The sequence below is a fragment of the Amphiura filiformis genome, chromosome 12 (genome assembly GCF_039555335.1).
Source record: "Amphiura filiformis chromosome 12, Afil_fr2py, whole genome shotgun sequence".
Lineage (NCBI taxonomy): Eukaryota > Metazoa > Echinodermata > Ophiuroidea > Amphilepidida > Amphiuridae > Amphiura > Amphiura filiformis.
In genome coordinates this window covers 17,222,280-17,239,621 of record NC_092639.1, presented here as the reverse complement: position 1 = coordinate 17,239,621, position 17,342 = coordinate 17,222,280, and the positions used below count along the sequence as shown (strand labels likewise).

The 17,342-nt window shown below is 36.7% G+C and overlaps 1 protein-coding gene across 1 annotated transcript in view; it reads left to right on the top strand.

Moving 5' to 3' along the window:
• The window catches only part of LOC140166670 (uncharacterized), a 140,111-nt gene that overhangs the window by 102,974 nt on the left and 19,795 nt on the right, over positions 1 to 17,342 (top strand). Inside the window, exons 47-56 of the mRNA XM_072190168.1 lie at positions 736 to 798; positions 1,157 to 1,259; positions 1,784 to 1,963; positions 3,033 to 3,310; positions 5,051 to 5,275; positions 6,389 to 6,601; positions 8,569 to 8,728; positions 9,732 to 9,915; positions 11,862 to 12,252; positions 15,128 to 15,364. Of these exons, the coding sequence (XP_072046269.1) occupies positions 736 to 798; positions 1,157 to 1,259; positions 1,784 to 1,963; positions 3,033 to 3,310; positions 5,051 to 5,275; positions 6,389 to 6,601; positions 8,569 to 8,728; positions 9,732 to 9,915; positions 11,862 to 12,252; positions 15,128 to 15,364 (2,034 nt within the window). The remainder of the gene's footprint in view (positions 1 to 735; positions 799 to 1,156; positions 1,260 to 1,783; positions 1,964 to 3,032; positions 3,311 to 5,050; positions 5,276 to 6,388; positions 6,602 to 8,568; positions 8,729 to 9,731; positions 9,916 to 11,861; positions 12,253 to 15,127; positions 15,365 to 17,342) is intronic.

The window sequence follows — 17,342 nt, the reverse complement described above, 5'->3', positions numbered from 1 at the left end:
GTTTTAAACATACGGATAAAATCAGCTGCTTTTTTTTTTTATATATTAGTAAATTGTGATATTACAATTCATATGTATATCAATATCATGAGAAATATTAGGCCTAAAAAATAAATACATAATTTGAGCTTAGAATTTCATCTGAGACTAGCATATAAACCGTGTTAGTCCACAAACTCATGTATCTGATTTCCCTGTATATTGCAATGCTATAGTTTCCGTTTGATGAAATATTACAAAGCAAACGCATAGTAACAATACTGTGTGGGCTTTGTTTCCGAAATGAGAACAATAGTCTGCATATTGTTATGCAGCATTGTTATGGTAAATGATAGTACAACTCATTGTTGATTGTGATTGTATGATGAGAGCATGATATAGTGTCCGCTTCATTTACCTACCGCATCAGCCAAATGGGGAGAAACACGTCGCTTCAAGCGGGGAAGAACACGTGCGAGGCTGAACTTTACCCACACAATTTCTCCTTTTTCAGGAGAAATATGCATAAAAAAATTGCAACAAGTGTCAACTTGTAATGTAATAATTATTCTCTTCAAATAGAGATAAACTTGTTTTTGCAATAGACCTGCCCTTTAATTAAAGATAAATCTAACAGCAGTATACATAATATAATAACTGGATTTAGTATGCTAACATCATGGATAAGAGGCCAAATTGTATATAACTATTGCTATTTATATCGTACTTATTTTTACTTTTCAATAATTTTTTCAGTTATGCGTGGATGGCTATGCTACACCTTGTCCAACATACACCCATGCAACATGCAATACAACTGTAAGTATAACACTGGGATGTGGGGTGGAGGTGGAATAGTCATTGCACTCATCCCACAATGACTTGTGATTCACAGCTTGATCCAATGATGTTTCATGTAGTACCCCATTAGATTTTACTGAAAATAATTCTTTACTCTCCAGGGTCAGAGTTTGTAATTCAAAACACTTAGTATTAATTAATGATTATAGGAACAATTTAAAAATACTAGTTTGCATTTGATGTCAGGGTAAAAGCATGACGTAATTTGTCATACGCAAACTAGACCTTTTAACCCAGTCTTCAATTATAACTCTAAAAGTCTGTCCAAAAGCTTAATAGATTTTCTAACATTGGTGTTTCTATTTTATGTTTTCAGTATTGTCCAGAGGAGTGTACGGTGTGTGATCCTGGTACAGCGTGTTTTGATGGTGTCCAGTCAATATGTGGACCAGGATTCTATTCAGAAGGATCCAATTCAGGTAATTCATGTTATCTATATCCAAATTATCTATATACAAAGTGATTTCAGTACTGACCTGTCAGGCGACTGCCAGGGCCCTGGCAGAACTGGGTCGATCCTTCATGTAATTATTTCGTGTAATCTAATCCTAACTCTAACCCTAATCCTAACCCTAACCCTAAGCCTAATCCTAATCATAACCCTAATCCTAACCCTAACCCTAATCCTAACCCTAATCCTAACCCTAAACTAACCCTAACTCTAACCCTAACCCTAACCCTAATTTCGTGTAAAATTACATGAAGGAATAACCCAGAACTGCCAAATTCTATTCTTCGCAACAATTCAATGCAGTTAAACTGTCAGTTTTGCCAGAGCACCAGCGTTGGACCAGTGACTAGGTTTAAATAACATTTTATTCAAATAAAGAAAAATGTGCTAGTTTATGGCATTTGCCTCTTTATGAGCAAGTCTGTATTATGATGATGTTGCTTCTCCTAACAAGCTCTAAATGTTTCATCTTTTAATTGATTTTTTTTTCAGAATTCTGTCTGCAGTGTGCACCTGGCTCATACCAGAATGAGTCAGGGCAGGCATCTTGCGATTGCTGTTCAGCTGGTTATCGCAGCACAGAAGCCAAAACAGAATGTGAGCCTTGTGAGATAACGGAATACTCAGCAGGAGATTGCACCTTGTGTAAAAGTTGCTCAAGCATAAGTAATTGTAAGTATAGCCAAAATAGAGTGTCAGCCTTGTAAGCTAACTTGCTGAAGAAGGAAACAAATCACAATTAACTTCATGAAGTACCATATTCTTTGCACCTTATTTGTTCCGTTAACTGCCTATGCCCCTTTAAGCGCCCATCCAGTGACTTTACAAAAAGCAAATTAATATTAGTTTATTAACTGCCCATGCAAATCTGAATCATGGTCTGAAACATATGACACGCTGAAGATGATAGATGAATATTTTGGGCCTTTTTTGTAAAATGTAAAATCATTAGCATCCGCCCAAAATGATTTTGTTAAGCGCCCTGGGCACTGGCAGTCAATGGAACAAACATGGTAATTCAAAACTAACCGTACAAATCAAAGAAATTCTTAAGAGTAACTAGGTAGCATGCTGTCTGTTTCAATGGGCTATTGCAGTTGAAAACTATACACCCCTATGGAAGACATGACCTTAATCTCCCACACAGGGGGTGTAGATTACAAATGGAGTCACCCATTGAGGTTACCCATTTTGAAATTCACACTCCCTATGTGGGAGATTACGGACATGTCTTCCATAGAGGTGTATGGATTTCAACTGGAATAGTCCATTTACAAATACAAACAACTTGACAGATGCTCACATTTGGATTGAATTAAAGATATGTAATCTTGTGGGAAAAAATGGAGCTACATGTAGCAGTTCATGGAGCTTACTGCTATATCCTGGCTGTGATGATTACTCTAAATGTAGGCTGGTTAGGGTACTGCCTGTGTAGCGCTGCATCCAATAATGATGCTGAATGGTTTATAATGTGTGTCTTGGTCTACAATTTCTGCAAAGAACAATGATCTTATGTACCAGTAATTTCACTAGTAATATAATTGTTGACTTTCTATTTTTTAACCTTGATATTGTATAGACAATAATATGAATCAAATTCTGGACTCGCCAACAATTTTTAGTAACATTACATTTTTGTACGTTGGTGAGTCCAGAATTAAATTCATATTGTTGTCTATTTTAATACTACTGGATGACTCAAAACATTCATAACCTTGATATTGTTTATTATTTATAGGTCCCTGCATGAGCACCCCAGGACCATGTGTCGAAGGAGTACAGTGTGTTAACACTGGTGGTTCTGGTAGCTATCAGTGTGTTGGATGTCCTGATGGTACTACGGGGGATGGCGTGACATGTGATGACATTGACGAGTGTACTGAAGCCAATCCTTGCTGGGATACAGACTCCTGTGTAAATTTGAGTCCCGGCTATGAATGTGGTGGATGTCCCCCGGGCTATGAAGGCAATACCCCACATGGAATTGGCCTGGACCATGCACAGAATAATCCTCAGGTTAGTGTTATGTGTATGGGCATTTAATGTTTGTAAACACTGGTAAACACACAAGAAATCTCTCTGTGACAGTGAACACACAGACAGGCCAGGGTTGCCAAAAGATTTCAGCCCGAATCGCGGGTCAAATAATCGAAAAGTCATCCAATTTTTATCTTTACCATTGGTTTCTATGGGGCAGGAAACTATCGGAAGTCACGGGAGCCAATGTTGAAAAGTCGTCCAATTTTTTTTCTTAACCATTGGTTTCTATGGGAGAGGAAATTGTCAAAAGTCATGGGAAAAATCTTCAAAAGTCGCCCAATTGGGCTACCAAATCACGGGTTTGGCAACCCTGCACACAGGAACTGCAGACATCCACAATTTCTAGATAGTCTTTCTAGATCAATGGCTGCAATTGGGGTGTAGGGTTACTCAGCACTTGGATAGTGAAAACTAAAATCACATCCAATAGAGGGTATTCATTACTACGTCATTGATGTGATTGCTCATGCATAAAATTCCTCCACATAGGTTGTTTAGCTAAATCGGGAGAGTGACCTCTTGAAATGATGATCGCAGTTATCTTTGAGTTATTACAGTGAGGCCCACGTACAATGTTCAACACAAAGTGAACAATGCTATAACTTGGAGGACAAACAAACCAACACCGCCAAATTCGACTGACATGTGTACAACGTGGGAAGCTATGGGGAAATTGAACACTTGTTGTCTGATCATGCATGTGTTTATGGTTCGGGTAGCGGTTACTTAGCAACTCTCGTTCCGCTTGGGTTTATTGCATACACTCTATATGGGCAAAAAATCTTAACTATGTGAATCAGCAGTTGGATAGTAAAAAAAGTCAGTTGAGAGAGATGTTGTCTGCAAATTGCCTGTGTTTACACATATTGTATTGTTGGTATTAAACGCCCCGGGGAGCGTTGCATTTTTCCAAATGGGGGCATTTATTAAAAGTGGATTTTCAGTGAAAAAAGCTTCAAAATCAGTGGCAAACTTCTGAAGAATCACTCACTTCCAGGTTCAAATTCAAGATAACAACGCACACACAACTGCTTGGAACATGATTTTCTCGCTGTAAATACAACAAAATTACAAAAGTGCATCATCAGACAAGAATCTGATGAAATTAGAAAAATTCTACCATAATAGGCAATAAATTGGATAGAGGTTGAGTCATAATAGGTTTTGTCCATGCAATTTAGCAATCATCACATAACTGATGCAATGCATGTTATGGCATGGCAATTTTTGCATTTTTCATTATCAAAATTTCATGTAGGGGGTGTTTATCTGAGAGAGAGCGTTTAAAACAAACAATATGGTATGTATGGGTGTGGGTGCATGTGAAATATGTTACATACTTATGGGCCATAACTCACTACAGATTCTAGGGACAAATTATGTATGCTTGGATCATGCCATATTCTGTGACAATTTTACAGCTTGGATAATCTATTTACTTGCAAATTATGCAGATTGTGAATCTTGAATAGTTTTATTAACCCCATGAGAACTACCTGCCTATTGGTGAAAAAGGAGTTTTCATTATCAATTGGACCAATCAGCAACATTGTTAGAATAATTTCACCATGTAAAAAAACTGGGGTGAATTATTTGCAAAACTCCATTCTGCTTGGTGATTAAAATGACGATATCATGTAAATGACCAATCAGAGGTAATGTTAGATCGGCAGGTAGTGCTCAGGGGTTAAGCATATCTTGTTGTTTTGATTCCAGAGCTGTGAGGACATTGATGAATGCGCACTAGATAACGGAGGATGTGATGAATCAGCTGAGTGCGAGAACACAGCAGGCAGCTATAGCTGTGGGACATGTCCCCCTGGATATATTGGCAATGGATTTATAGGGTGTAGTCCAGGTGATTACTGCTCTATGGGCCTTGATAACTGCCATAATAACGCTACATGTGTGTCCACAGGGGCTGGTACATTTGTATGTGAGGTATGTATTGATTTCTTGGTGTCCTTTGCATTCTGATATTAAAGTTCAAATTTGTGTATGTAGGTATTACAAAATAATCACTTGGCCTCACTTTCGTTATTTTATCATACGAGATATCGATATGATACTGATGTTCACTCCATCAATGGCTGGAAAGCGCTAATGGGCTATTCCATTTAAAATCCACACGCCCCTTGTGGAAGATTTTGGAAATATCTTCTACAGAGGGAGTATGAATTTCAAATGGAATTAACACATTAACCAACTGTATTTGAAACTCACCTTCCCTCTGTAGAAGATTCAGGTTGAATCTTTCACAGATGGTGTATGAAATTCAAATGGAGCTGCCTGATGTGTTCATTCAATTTGAACATCATACTCCCCCTGTGGATAATATTTCCAAAAGCTTCCACATGGGGAGTGTGGATTTTGAATGGAATAGACCAATTATAGGAATGGTCTATTCATCATTGTTTTGTTAACATTACATACAAACTACAACTAATATAAAATGTTGCCACTGTATAAAGTACATATGATTTATATCTGGGTAATCAGGGTTGTTGATTTTTTTGATTGAAAAAAAAATCAGATTTTTTTAAATATTTAAATCAGATTTTTTTTATTTAAATCAATTTGTTTGATTTTTTTGATTCCAAGAACTGCTATACCCCATGATAAAGTCAAAAGAGTACCAGTGGAATGCTAGTCATATGCACAATCCTACCAGGTATTTAAAAAAAATCAAAACATGTTTTTACATGTGAAAATTTCAAAGAGAAAATTTGGTAAAATCATGGGGAAAAACCTGTTGAATTCTGCACCTTGAAAGTGAATTTTTAGCAATAGATAAAGTGACATCATAGAGGTATTTTAATTGTATCCAAAAGTTGCAGAAACATTAGGAATGAAGTAAAACAGTCAATATAAGAAAGAAATGAACTTATATTGATCAAAAATGGTAAAAAATGAAAAAAGGTGATTTAAATCAATGATTTATAAAAAAAAAATCAAGTGATTTATCGGCATGATTTAAATCAAACAACCCTGTTGGGAATAAAAAGTCAGTACATCTTGGCCTAAGGAAATGTTGTTCTCTTTCTTTTTTTACAGTGCGATAATGGTTTTGCTGGTAATGGCGAAGTCTGTGGAGAAGACATAGACTTGGATGGGCGCCCTCTAACGACGCTTCCTTGCAGTGATGATGAATGCAAGTCAGACAATTGTCCGACAATTCCCAACAGCGGTCAAGAGGACTATGATGTGGATCAAATTGGGGATATTTGTGATTTAGATGATGACAATGATAATCTATATGATACAAATGTAAGTTGCCATGGTAGCACATTCTGATTTTTCCCGAGAATGGAAATTTATGTATTATGCTTATTGAATCATTTTGTGATTTTAATAAACAAGGGAACATGCATATGTATCATAGCTGAAGGTCTAGCTGGAGTTCAAATCCCTCAAGCATTATTTGAACAAGCAGGTAGACCAAGAGTTGAGTTTTTTCTCTGGCATATCTGCCTATGCATGTAATGTTTCAATTGTAATAATTTCATGTTAAAATGTGTTTGTATGAAATGCATGGTTCTTTTCCCTGTATAATTTTAATTTTGAAATTCATTGAAATTCAGTCATAAAATAGGTGAGGAAACTAAGGGATGGCTTTAAATCCAACCACTGGTTGGCCACTAACGTCCTTGCAGAACCAGCGTTATACGTGTTCTGTTGTTCCTAAGAATAGAAACCGGTTCTGCCAGTCTGCCAGCTGTCAACCAACAGTTGGGTTTTGAAGTTATCCCTAAAACTGAATGAATGTTGAAAACATGTACCAAACGTATTGATAGGATGAAAGCCAAATGTAACATATACAGTGAGATGATTATACGTCAAAACCTACTGCTTGAAACATTGCAACTCGGAACTCTTTCAAGAAACCCAAAATATGATTGTTAAAGCAGTTATGAGGCCCAAAAGTTTATATAATTCCAGGGTTAAGGCCAACCTTAAAGACATGTTTGTCATGAAGTTGCAAGGATGGGAAGGGATTCACTTAACATAGCTCTCTTGCCCCATCAACAGTTGAGAATACCAGGTGCTAACTCACATTGGTACAGCAAACTAGCATGATTCAATTGAATACCTGAGTGGAAGAAGGGCCCAACTCCAATTTTTTACAAAAATGAGTTAGACCCAGCATATTATTGCCAACAGATTGTTCTTCCTTGTGTGTGAAAGATGAGCCAAAATCAACTCTCCAAATAGTCTTTCAAGTACACTTAATCATGGTTTTCATGGAAGAAAGGCCCAACTCCATGGAGTTGGGCCCTTTTCCACAAATATTGGGTTAAAGAGGAATTTTGTTCATCCATGAAATCTGCTTTTCACTACAATAAACTTTCTTGACATGCTTCTACTTGTGCAATTAATGGATAATTGCCAAATTTCTGTAGCTATTTATAACACATCTGCTTACGGAACTGGCACTTGCAGTATATTAGTGGAAGAAGGGCCCAACTCCAGTTCAGATTAAGACCTGTACCGTTGCCATGGAAACATCATATTTAATTTTGAATGTATGAAATATTGTATATTCATGTATTAAAGGTCCCCTGAAGAGGAAAACATTCTGCCTATAAAACTTTTCAAAATATTTAGTTTTTTCCTAATATCTCAAAAACAGTTTTGATGGAGTTGGGCCCTTCTTCCACTCAGGTATTCAATTATAACCAGATGCAAGATTCTTGTCTAAAATGTGTCATGTTTGTCGCAATTGGGATGCTTAGGGGTATATTATTATTGTAAATAATATATGGACCAATCAAGCAGTACATATGTGTGCATACTATCCTTCAGGATGAGGAGGGTTGGTAAACATAGGCGTAGATCCCGGGGGATGGGATGGATAATATTTTGCTAGGGAGCGATGGTCCATACAATCATCCCCCCAATGTTGATGCCTTTATGAAGGTTTCTGACCAAATTAACCTCATATTTGGCCATTTTAACCTAAAACCCCGATTTGTACGCACTTCCTCGCATTTGATCCACTTTTTGTACCATATTTCACCAGTTTAGCTTCAATATGCGAAAATGTTGCGCACTTCATGCGCATTTGTACCATTAACTTCTTTTGTCACCAAAAGATGCTGGATTCACTATATATACTTCAAGAAAAATTTTACAACCCCACTTCCCCACTGTCAAAAAGAAATCTAAGCCACTGTTGATAAAATGAATGTTGTTGAATGTTTTAACATAAAAAAGTTTACCCATTTCCTTTGCAGGATAACTGCCAATTCTCAAGTAATCCTAGCCAGGCTGACACTGACAGTGACAGTGTCGGTGATGACTGTGACAACTGTGACTCGGTTGCCAATGCGGATCAACTGGACACGGATGGTGATGGTGATGGTGACGAATGTGATAGTGATGATGATGACGATGGTATGAGGAGAAAATACAGGCTATATCAAAAATTAGTTTCCAGCGATAATGGACAGTATTGCCACACACATTATATTCAATTCTCCTAATTTGTAGATTGATATTATGAAAGGTCATAAAACTATCAACTGTGGTTATTAAAAAAGCCCCAAAACAGGTTTTTTCTATACACCTCAAAACTGATGGGTACCAAGCAATTTTATATAGCCGATATATCAGCTGTATTGTTTTTCATTTGAAAGTACATTACCAAATACCCATTGCTGCTGACCCTAGAGGTACACTGCTGCCCAGCTGCTTTATTGCTACTCAGAGCACCATGCAGTGCATTACTGTTCATGTGATTCTGATAAATGGGTACTCCAGAGTAAACCGATAAAGTAGCTGGGTAGCAGTGTACCTCTGGGGTGACAGCAGTAGGAATCTGGTAGTGTATATTAGGATATCATCCTCAAGGTGCATGCTGGATACATGTATGGTGGGAAAATGGTTTTTTCTTACTTATTTGATGAATTTCAAGGCAAATTCATATTGTATTCTTTAAACTAAGGTAAATTATAATTTTGTGTTAAAGGTATTTTAAGAGATCTGTCGAGAATCAAAAAAATTGTTAAAATTTCTGATATCACTAAGAACAGGTTGATCAATAGGGACAATATCCTTAAACTATTTTCTTTTCAGAAACATCGCCAAAATATGCAGAAAACTGAAAGGTTAGATCAGTCTTTGAGATGGTATCCCCTACAGAATTCCTTATGCCTGGGTATAAAGAATTGAAATTGGTCTCTCTTCACATAAAAAACGCAGTGTCTAGCTTATTCATTCTGTAGTTATTATAGCTAGTAATATTCTAAAACTAAAAGTGTACAAAAAATGACATGTGTGGGGAATAAATTATATAGTTTGGGATTGACTGATCTCTGAATGGCCCTTAAAAACAATTGTTAGAAAATTTAGAACATTTTTCTTAGTTTTCTGTTCCCTGTTAAATGTTTCCTTATAGGTGTGTCTGATGGTAGTGACAGCTGTCCTTTGGTCTCAAATCCCGGTGCCTCTGACTCTGATGGGGATGGTGTCGGTGATGCTTGCGACAATTGTGTGGATACCTCTAACGCAGGACAGACTGACTTAGATCAAAATGGTTATGGTGATGCCTGTGATGTGGTTGGAGCAACCAATAAAGACAGGTATGAATTGTGTGTTATACTCCTGATCCAGGCTGTGATGGTTTACCTTACTGTTGATTCATAAGGGTACTGCACATGTAGAACTACATCCTTGAATTTTATTTTTTATTTTGATTGTGTGTGAAAACACCAGCAAATGAGGACACGTACATGGGAAATCTTTATACAACAGTGGACATGCAGGAATAATGTAAATCCATGGTTCCTAGAGTTATAAGAAAGTGTTATATTGTCACGAACCCCTCACGGAAATATCCTGCGCCTCCTCGAGCCACTTCCGGTCCTGCCGGGACTTGAACCCACAACCCTGGGTTTAAGAGGCGAGCGCGCTAGCGTATAGACCAAAAGAGGACTTCCCCGTCAGGTCTATAACACTAACGCACTTATACCTCCGTGATATGCACCACCTCCTCGTAAGACGCGCCGTCCTCTCGCCTTACTTCCTCTGTTTAAACTGGTCGCCCTTGATACAAGGCATACTCGCCAGACTGGTTGTCCTTGATACAAGGCATACTCGGCCAGCCATTTTTATGAACGCCTAACCCTTTCCAATTGGTGATCCCCCTGGTGTTAAGAAACACCAGAGACCACCACTGCCACCATTTACGTCACAAACCCCTCACGGAAATATCCTGCGCCTCCTCGAGCCACTTCCGGTCCTGCCGGGACTCGAACCCACGACCCTGGGTTTAAGAGGCGAGCGTGCTAGCGTATAAACCAAAAGAGGACTTCCCCGTCAGGTCTATAACACTAACACACTTATACCTCCGTGACAATATAGCTAATGACCACAGTTGCTGGTATAGGATGAGTCTGCACTTGGACAGTAAAAACTTAACCACATCCATGGTAAGGTGGAAAAACTTGGGGGGGGTTGTTATACAGCTATTAATTTATTGGAGTGCATTGTCCTGTACATGTAACTAATTGAGACACGAGAGACAACAAGGTGATAAACTACCCTTTTGGCTTTTGGGAAGATTTGGGATTTGGGAACAAGTTTGTGAGGCACCATCATGTATCATGGTCAGTAGGAGAATCTATTATGCATGGACAAAAGAGTTAACAGACCTTGTCCAAGCAGTCAAAGTCTCAGCATCACCTGATAAAATGCGACAGGCAAGACTTCTAGCACGTAATGCATTCTTTTACGGTTTTTCACATAAACGCGAAGACACGCAATGCTCAATCGTGTATATGCAAAGTCACGCAATGCTAGCGTGATTGTTGGACTGTAGATACATAGTCTGTAGTAGTCTGTGCTATTATGAGAACCTCCATTGGATTTCGTATACTTGAAGCACTTGTTACAAATATTATAGTGTTCCCTTTGATCTGCCATAAATTTGTAGCTATAAACCATACAGATGTGATTAAGTTGTAATTTTCATCCTTGTGATATGGATATTGTTCCATAGTTGAGCTCCATATTTTCTGGCATAGACTCGATCATTTACTCATGATGGCTCCAAATTATTCAGGACTAATGCTGGTTTCATACTTTCCTGGCACTTTGCCGCTCTGAAGATGAATTTGCTTCACTGCGCAGTCGCACCTGAAACACTAGCGGTGACCAGCGGCAATCCAATATATCGATCACTCCACCACTCTCTGTAAGTAGCAGCACCGCTGGGGGTTAAATTCAAGTCAACACGGAGCGGTGCGGCTCTGACGTATGAGAATAAAATACAATTTTGGAGCGGTGCTTAGCAGCAAAAATGGCTTTCAGAGTCATACCGCTGCTGCTCAGCGGTGTGCGGCTCCACTTCCAGACAGGTGCAAGCGGCATGATGAAGCACCACGCCGCTCGGCAGCAAGCGGCAGAAAGTATGAAATCAGCATAACTTGGCGCATTGTAGCTTCATCAAACTTTGTCATGATTACTCTTATGTATTGTTTTGAGACTGTTTTGTAATATTTTATTTTCCCATATACTTATTACACAGAGATGGTGATAGCATACTTGACTTAGATGACAACTGCTTAGATATCCCCAACCCTATGCAAACGGACACAGACTCAGATGGCACAGGTGACCTTTGTGATGACGACGATGATGGTGACAGTGTCGCAGACACTAGTGACAACTGTCCATACGTGTCCAATGCTGGTCAAGCAGATAGCGATGGAAACGGAATCGGCGATGATTGCGAGTCGGATTACGACGGTGATGGAGTAGACGATGTTAGTGATATCTGTCCTAATAGTGATGTGTTGGATACTACAAATTTTCAGCAGTATATATTAGTGGAACTGGATACATCGCTAAATGCTAATAGTAATACATCATCACTAAATGCTATAGCTAATAGTACACAGTGGGTTATAACAGATAGTGTAAGTATTTCAACAATTAAAGGGGCATTTCGTGATCCACAGCCTCATCCCCCACTTTTCTCAAAAAAAGTTGAGATTTTTATATCACTGAAACCTCTGGCTACATAATGTTTATGTACAAAATATTTCTTGCAGATTAATTCGTTTTAGCAAAGATATCGTGAAATTTGAATTTCGTTCTGGTGCACCAGAACGAAATTACAACGTATTGTCTATGGAGCAGTGTAATACACATAATCATGCATAACTCGCATAACGCAATATCGGAATCAACTGAAATTTTGGGAATATGCTTTTTCGTGGATATCTACTGAAAATGTCATAAAAAGAGGATACTAGGATCACGAAATACTCCTTTAATGTGAATCCAGATGATGCAATTTCCATCGTAATTAATGTTCATAAATCACTGGATGAATTGTGTTATCTCTGACAGAGATACAGTCAACCCTCTACTTATGTTTGTGACATGGTATATTGAAAGGAGACACTTTGGGGAGGATTGTAAATGTGACCTGCTCTGACAAAACCCGCCATAAGTCGCACTCGGCCATTTCGAGATACAGCGAGTCATAGTTGGGAAAGGGGTGAAAAAACCTTGCAGATTTTGTTTTTCAATTTTTATTATTTTTTGATTCCTTAATATATTTACTTTAACCTACCATTGAAAATAAAATATTCTTTTATGTCTAAAGCACCCAAATCTAGCATTTTTGGAGCCAAAATAAGTCCTTAACATGTCATTTTACAACTTTAAAGCCATTTTTCTTGCATTTGCCTTTTCTTTATGTGTCACTTCCCCCCTTCCTGTTGAAAGACCTTAGAATGAGGACCAGATGTCCCAGACCACATGTCCCAGAAACATAATTTTGGTATCAAATGAAAGCTTAAGACCTATACTAAATGATGACATCAAAAACTCAATTTTCAAAATTAGTGACTTATGTCTGGTTTTGTTGGAGTGGACAAATGGAGAAATAGCAAAAAATTCTGCCTGGGGGTGATTTTTTCCCATTTTGGGTTTGTTGCACAAATTTGTAATTTTAATGTTTTAAAATATTGTCTGATAGTTTCAGACTGGAATATAACTGGCATCTTGTATTTTTTCAGACATTTTTCAGACAGTTGATGCGATCTGATTGTGATGATTCACCATTGCAGCGAAATTACAGCGCTTTGAGTCCTCTAAGATCTGGAGAAAGGCGCTTTATAAATCCAAAATTTATTTATATTTATTATTTTCATTGTACATATGCATGTACATATAATTGTGAATAATATTTTTAAAGGCCGATATCTCAATTTGCAATTTTAACGAAATTTCCAACTTACGAACTTAATATCTTTGTTAAGAATGTCCGATTTCATTGGGGAAAATGGTGTTGTTGAGCAAAAATATCTCTTTATTTAAGGTATTATTTACTGCAATTCTGTCAAATCTAAATCCCAGAATATTTGATGCTGATGAAAATGCAATAGTTACTTAGTATCAGGGTTGGCATGATTTAAATCAATTGAATTAAATCACGATTTAAATCGCGATTTAAATCAAATGATTTTTTTTTTAAATCACTGATTTAAATCAACTTGTTAAATTTTTACCATTTTTGATAAATTTAAGTTAATTTCTTCCTTGAATTGACTGTTTTACTTCATTTGTAATGCTTCTACACCTTTTGGGTACAATTAAATACCTCTATGATGTCATTTTATCTATTGCTAAAAAAATAATTTTCAAGGTGCAGAATTCAACAGGTTTTTTCCCATGATTTTACCAAATTTTTTCTGTGAAATTTTCACATCTGAAAATGCGTTTTGACTTTTTGTAAATACATGATAGGATTGTGAATATGTCTAGCATTCCACTGGTCTCTTTTGACTTTATCATGGGGTATAGCAGTTCTTGGAATTTAAAAAAATCAAAAAAATCGATTTAAATAAAAAAAATCCGATTTAAATCAAATAAATCGATTTTTTTTTTTTTTAAATCAAAAAAATCGCCAACCCTGCTTAGTATTTGTGTAAATAAACATGTATGATATGACTTCACAATCAAACTTCTTGTGTGCATCTGTGCATGCAAGAATCACACAATTTAAATCTTTAAAATGTTATGATGGCAAAACTGAAATATCTTTTAAGGAGAATGGTCCGAAAACAACCCAGTCCCCACATTTTGCTCCGGCATCAAAGAAAAGATTTTGGTATCATTAGTTCACAATGATCCCTTGAAATATAAATGTATGAGGGCTTAGTCTAGAAATGTTTTGTTTGGATTTTGTAAAGCAAAATTAACCCAGTGATTATATACACAATTTCTATGAGGCCTTCAAAAGCTTATTTTAAAAGGGGTTGAAATACCAACATGAACTTCATCAGCATGGATTCCTTATAGTGTTAAGAATTGATCATAGTATACAAATATATACTGCCAAGAGAAGTTTTGGTTTAAACTATGGGCCCAAGATGAGGAAAATAGTATTAATTATCTCAACAAGGGACCATAATTTTTACCAGAACCTCAATAAAGGCAGTATATATTTGTTTTATGTACTTCATTAATATATTCTTTGTTCATGTTAAAAGAAAATTATTCGACATTTGTCACAAATCATACTATTGCGTGTGTGTGAAGTGGTCCATTGCATCGGATGCGTGCACACGGAAGACATTGTCAAAAGTACTATTTATGGCTTGGAGATACTATTTACGGCTCATCCGGGATACTGAAAAGACTAATTACGGGTTAGAGGTACTATTTACAGATGGGAGTACTGATGGTAGAACTATTTTTGGTCATGTGATCCACTTTAAACCAATCAATGAACAGGAATTATATTAATGAAGTATATAATACACAATATTGTTTATACAGGGTAAGGAAGTGCGTCAAACTGCTAACACAGACATGCCATCAATGCTGATTGGTTATGATGCTCTAGGACCTATGGACTTCACTGGGACACTATTTGTAAATAGCGATACTGGTAACGATTACATCGGCATCGTTTTTGGTTACCAAAGCAACAGGGAATTTTATGTGGTCATGTGGAGGAAAGAGAATGAAAACTGGAATTCAAATCAAGCTGGAATCAAAGGAGTTCAAATCAAGGTATGTATTTTGGCTAAATCAGGATTTGCCAGGTAGTTATCATGTGTCTCCACGCTAAAGGCTTACTACACACATGTACTATACTGCGCCAATAAAGTATCCTTACACTTGGAAAAATAATCACAACTTCCAAACTGAACGATATTGGGGTAAATTTGTTTTTTTAATAGATGCACTATCTAAGCCTGCACATTATGACACCACATTGAATCCAATGTGACTTCAAGAAGCAAAGTTACAAGTATTTGATTAGACAAAGGTCCAGTTTTAAAAGTGACAAAGTGGCCTATTCAAAACTCCACAGACTAGACATCTGGTTTGAGAGTGGTGAATGGCTAATTTATGCGTTTGGCTTTAATTTAAAACAAAAGGAAACTGAAACAAAAGAAGTGACAAATAAAATGAAAGTTATGAAAAGTACAGAGAAGTAAAAACTGAAATAAAAACTGCTTTAAATAATGCTTCATTGGAGAAACTGTGTTGTCTCTTTGTTGCGCTTGTTGGAATCTTTTTGCGTCTTGTATAGGCCAGTTTGTCACTTTTAAAACCGGACCTTTGTCTATTCAATTGCTTGTAACTTTACTTCGTGAGGTCACATTGGATTCAATGTGGTGTCATAATGTGCAGGATTAGATAGTGCAGTTTCATTAATAAAGAGGCACCATCCCCAAGTTTCCTCGTACAAGTGGAGTGATTTTCAATCTGATTTTTCATGGATTTTGACTTGATTCAGACGCAGAATTTGATTGTCCAGTGCCCACATCGATAGTATAAAGAGATTCGTTAATATGATTAAAAATTTGTGAATTTAGGAAACTTCGTTGTAAAAAAACTAGCTAAAGAACTTGCTCAACCTCTTACAGCAATCTTTAATTTGTCTTTGTCAACAGGATATGTTCCTACCCAATTAAAATTAGCTAAGATAATCCCGATCTATAAAAAAGATGATGCCGAGATATTCTCAAATTACAGACCTATATCACTTCTGCCGGTTTTCTCCAAAATCCTTGAAAGATTGATCTTTAATAGAAGTGTTGAATTTATTAATAATAATAACATTCTCAATGATAAACAATTTGGATTTAGAGCCAATCATTCTACTCAAATGGCAATTATGCATCTGGTTGATAAGATAAATAATGCAGTAGAAAATGATGAAACTACTATAGGAGTGTTTCTAGACCTATCAAAAGCTTTCGACACTATTGACCATAGTATTCTACTTCATAAATTAGAGCATTTTGGATTCAGAGGAATTGTTTATGACTGGTTCAAGAGCTATTTAAGTGATAGAAAACAATATGTGAACTTCAATAATAAAAATTCCAAATAGATAGGAAGAACGTCGTGAAGGGAAAAAGGCTCAATATTAGGTCCTTTACTATTTGTTTTGTACATAAATGATATAACGAATACCTCGACTATATTAGACTTTGTATTGTTTGCTGATGATACGACAATTTTATACTCAAGCAATGACATTGATAATCAAATGTCATTAATAAATAAAGAGTTATCCGAAGTGAGTAACTGGTTTAAAGCAAACAAACTTTCTGTAAATGCTAGTAAAACTAATTACATGATTATGGGTACCCCTAGAATGACTTCGATAAATAATTCACAAGAAAACAGAGATATTACTTTGGATACAAAGTACAAACTTGCAAAGGGTAACCGAAACCAAATTTTTAGGTGTAATTATCGATGAAAATCTCACATGGAAAAACCATATCAACGGAATCTCAAAAACAATCTCACGGAATATAGGTATGATAAACAAGTTGAAATTTTTTATACCTGGGCATGTTTTGCACTCGCTTTATTGTACGCTTGTCTTGCCTTATATTAATTATGGTATACTTACAGGGGGGAATGCATGTAAAACATATCTTGATAAAATACATTTGCTCCAAAAATGGGCCATGAGAACCATTTCAAATAGCCATTATCGAAGCCATTCTGGACCACTATTTCATAA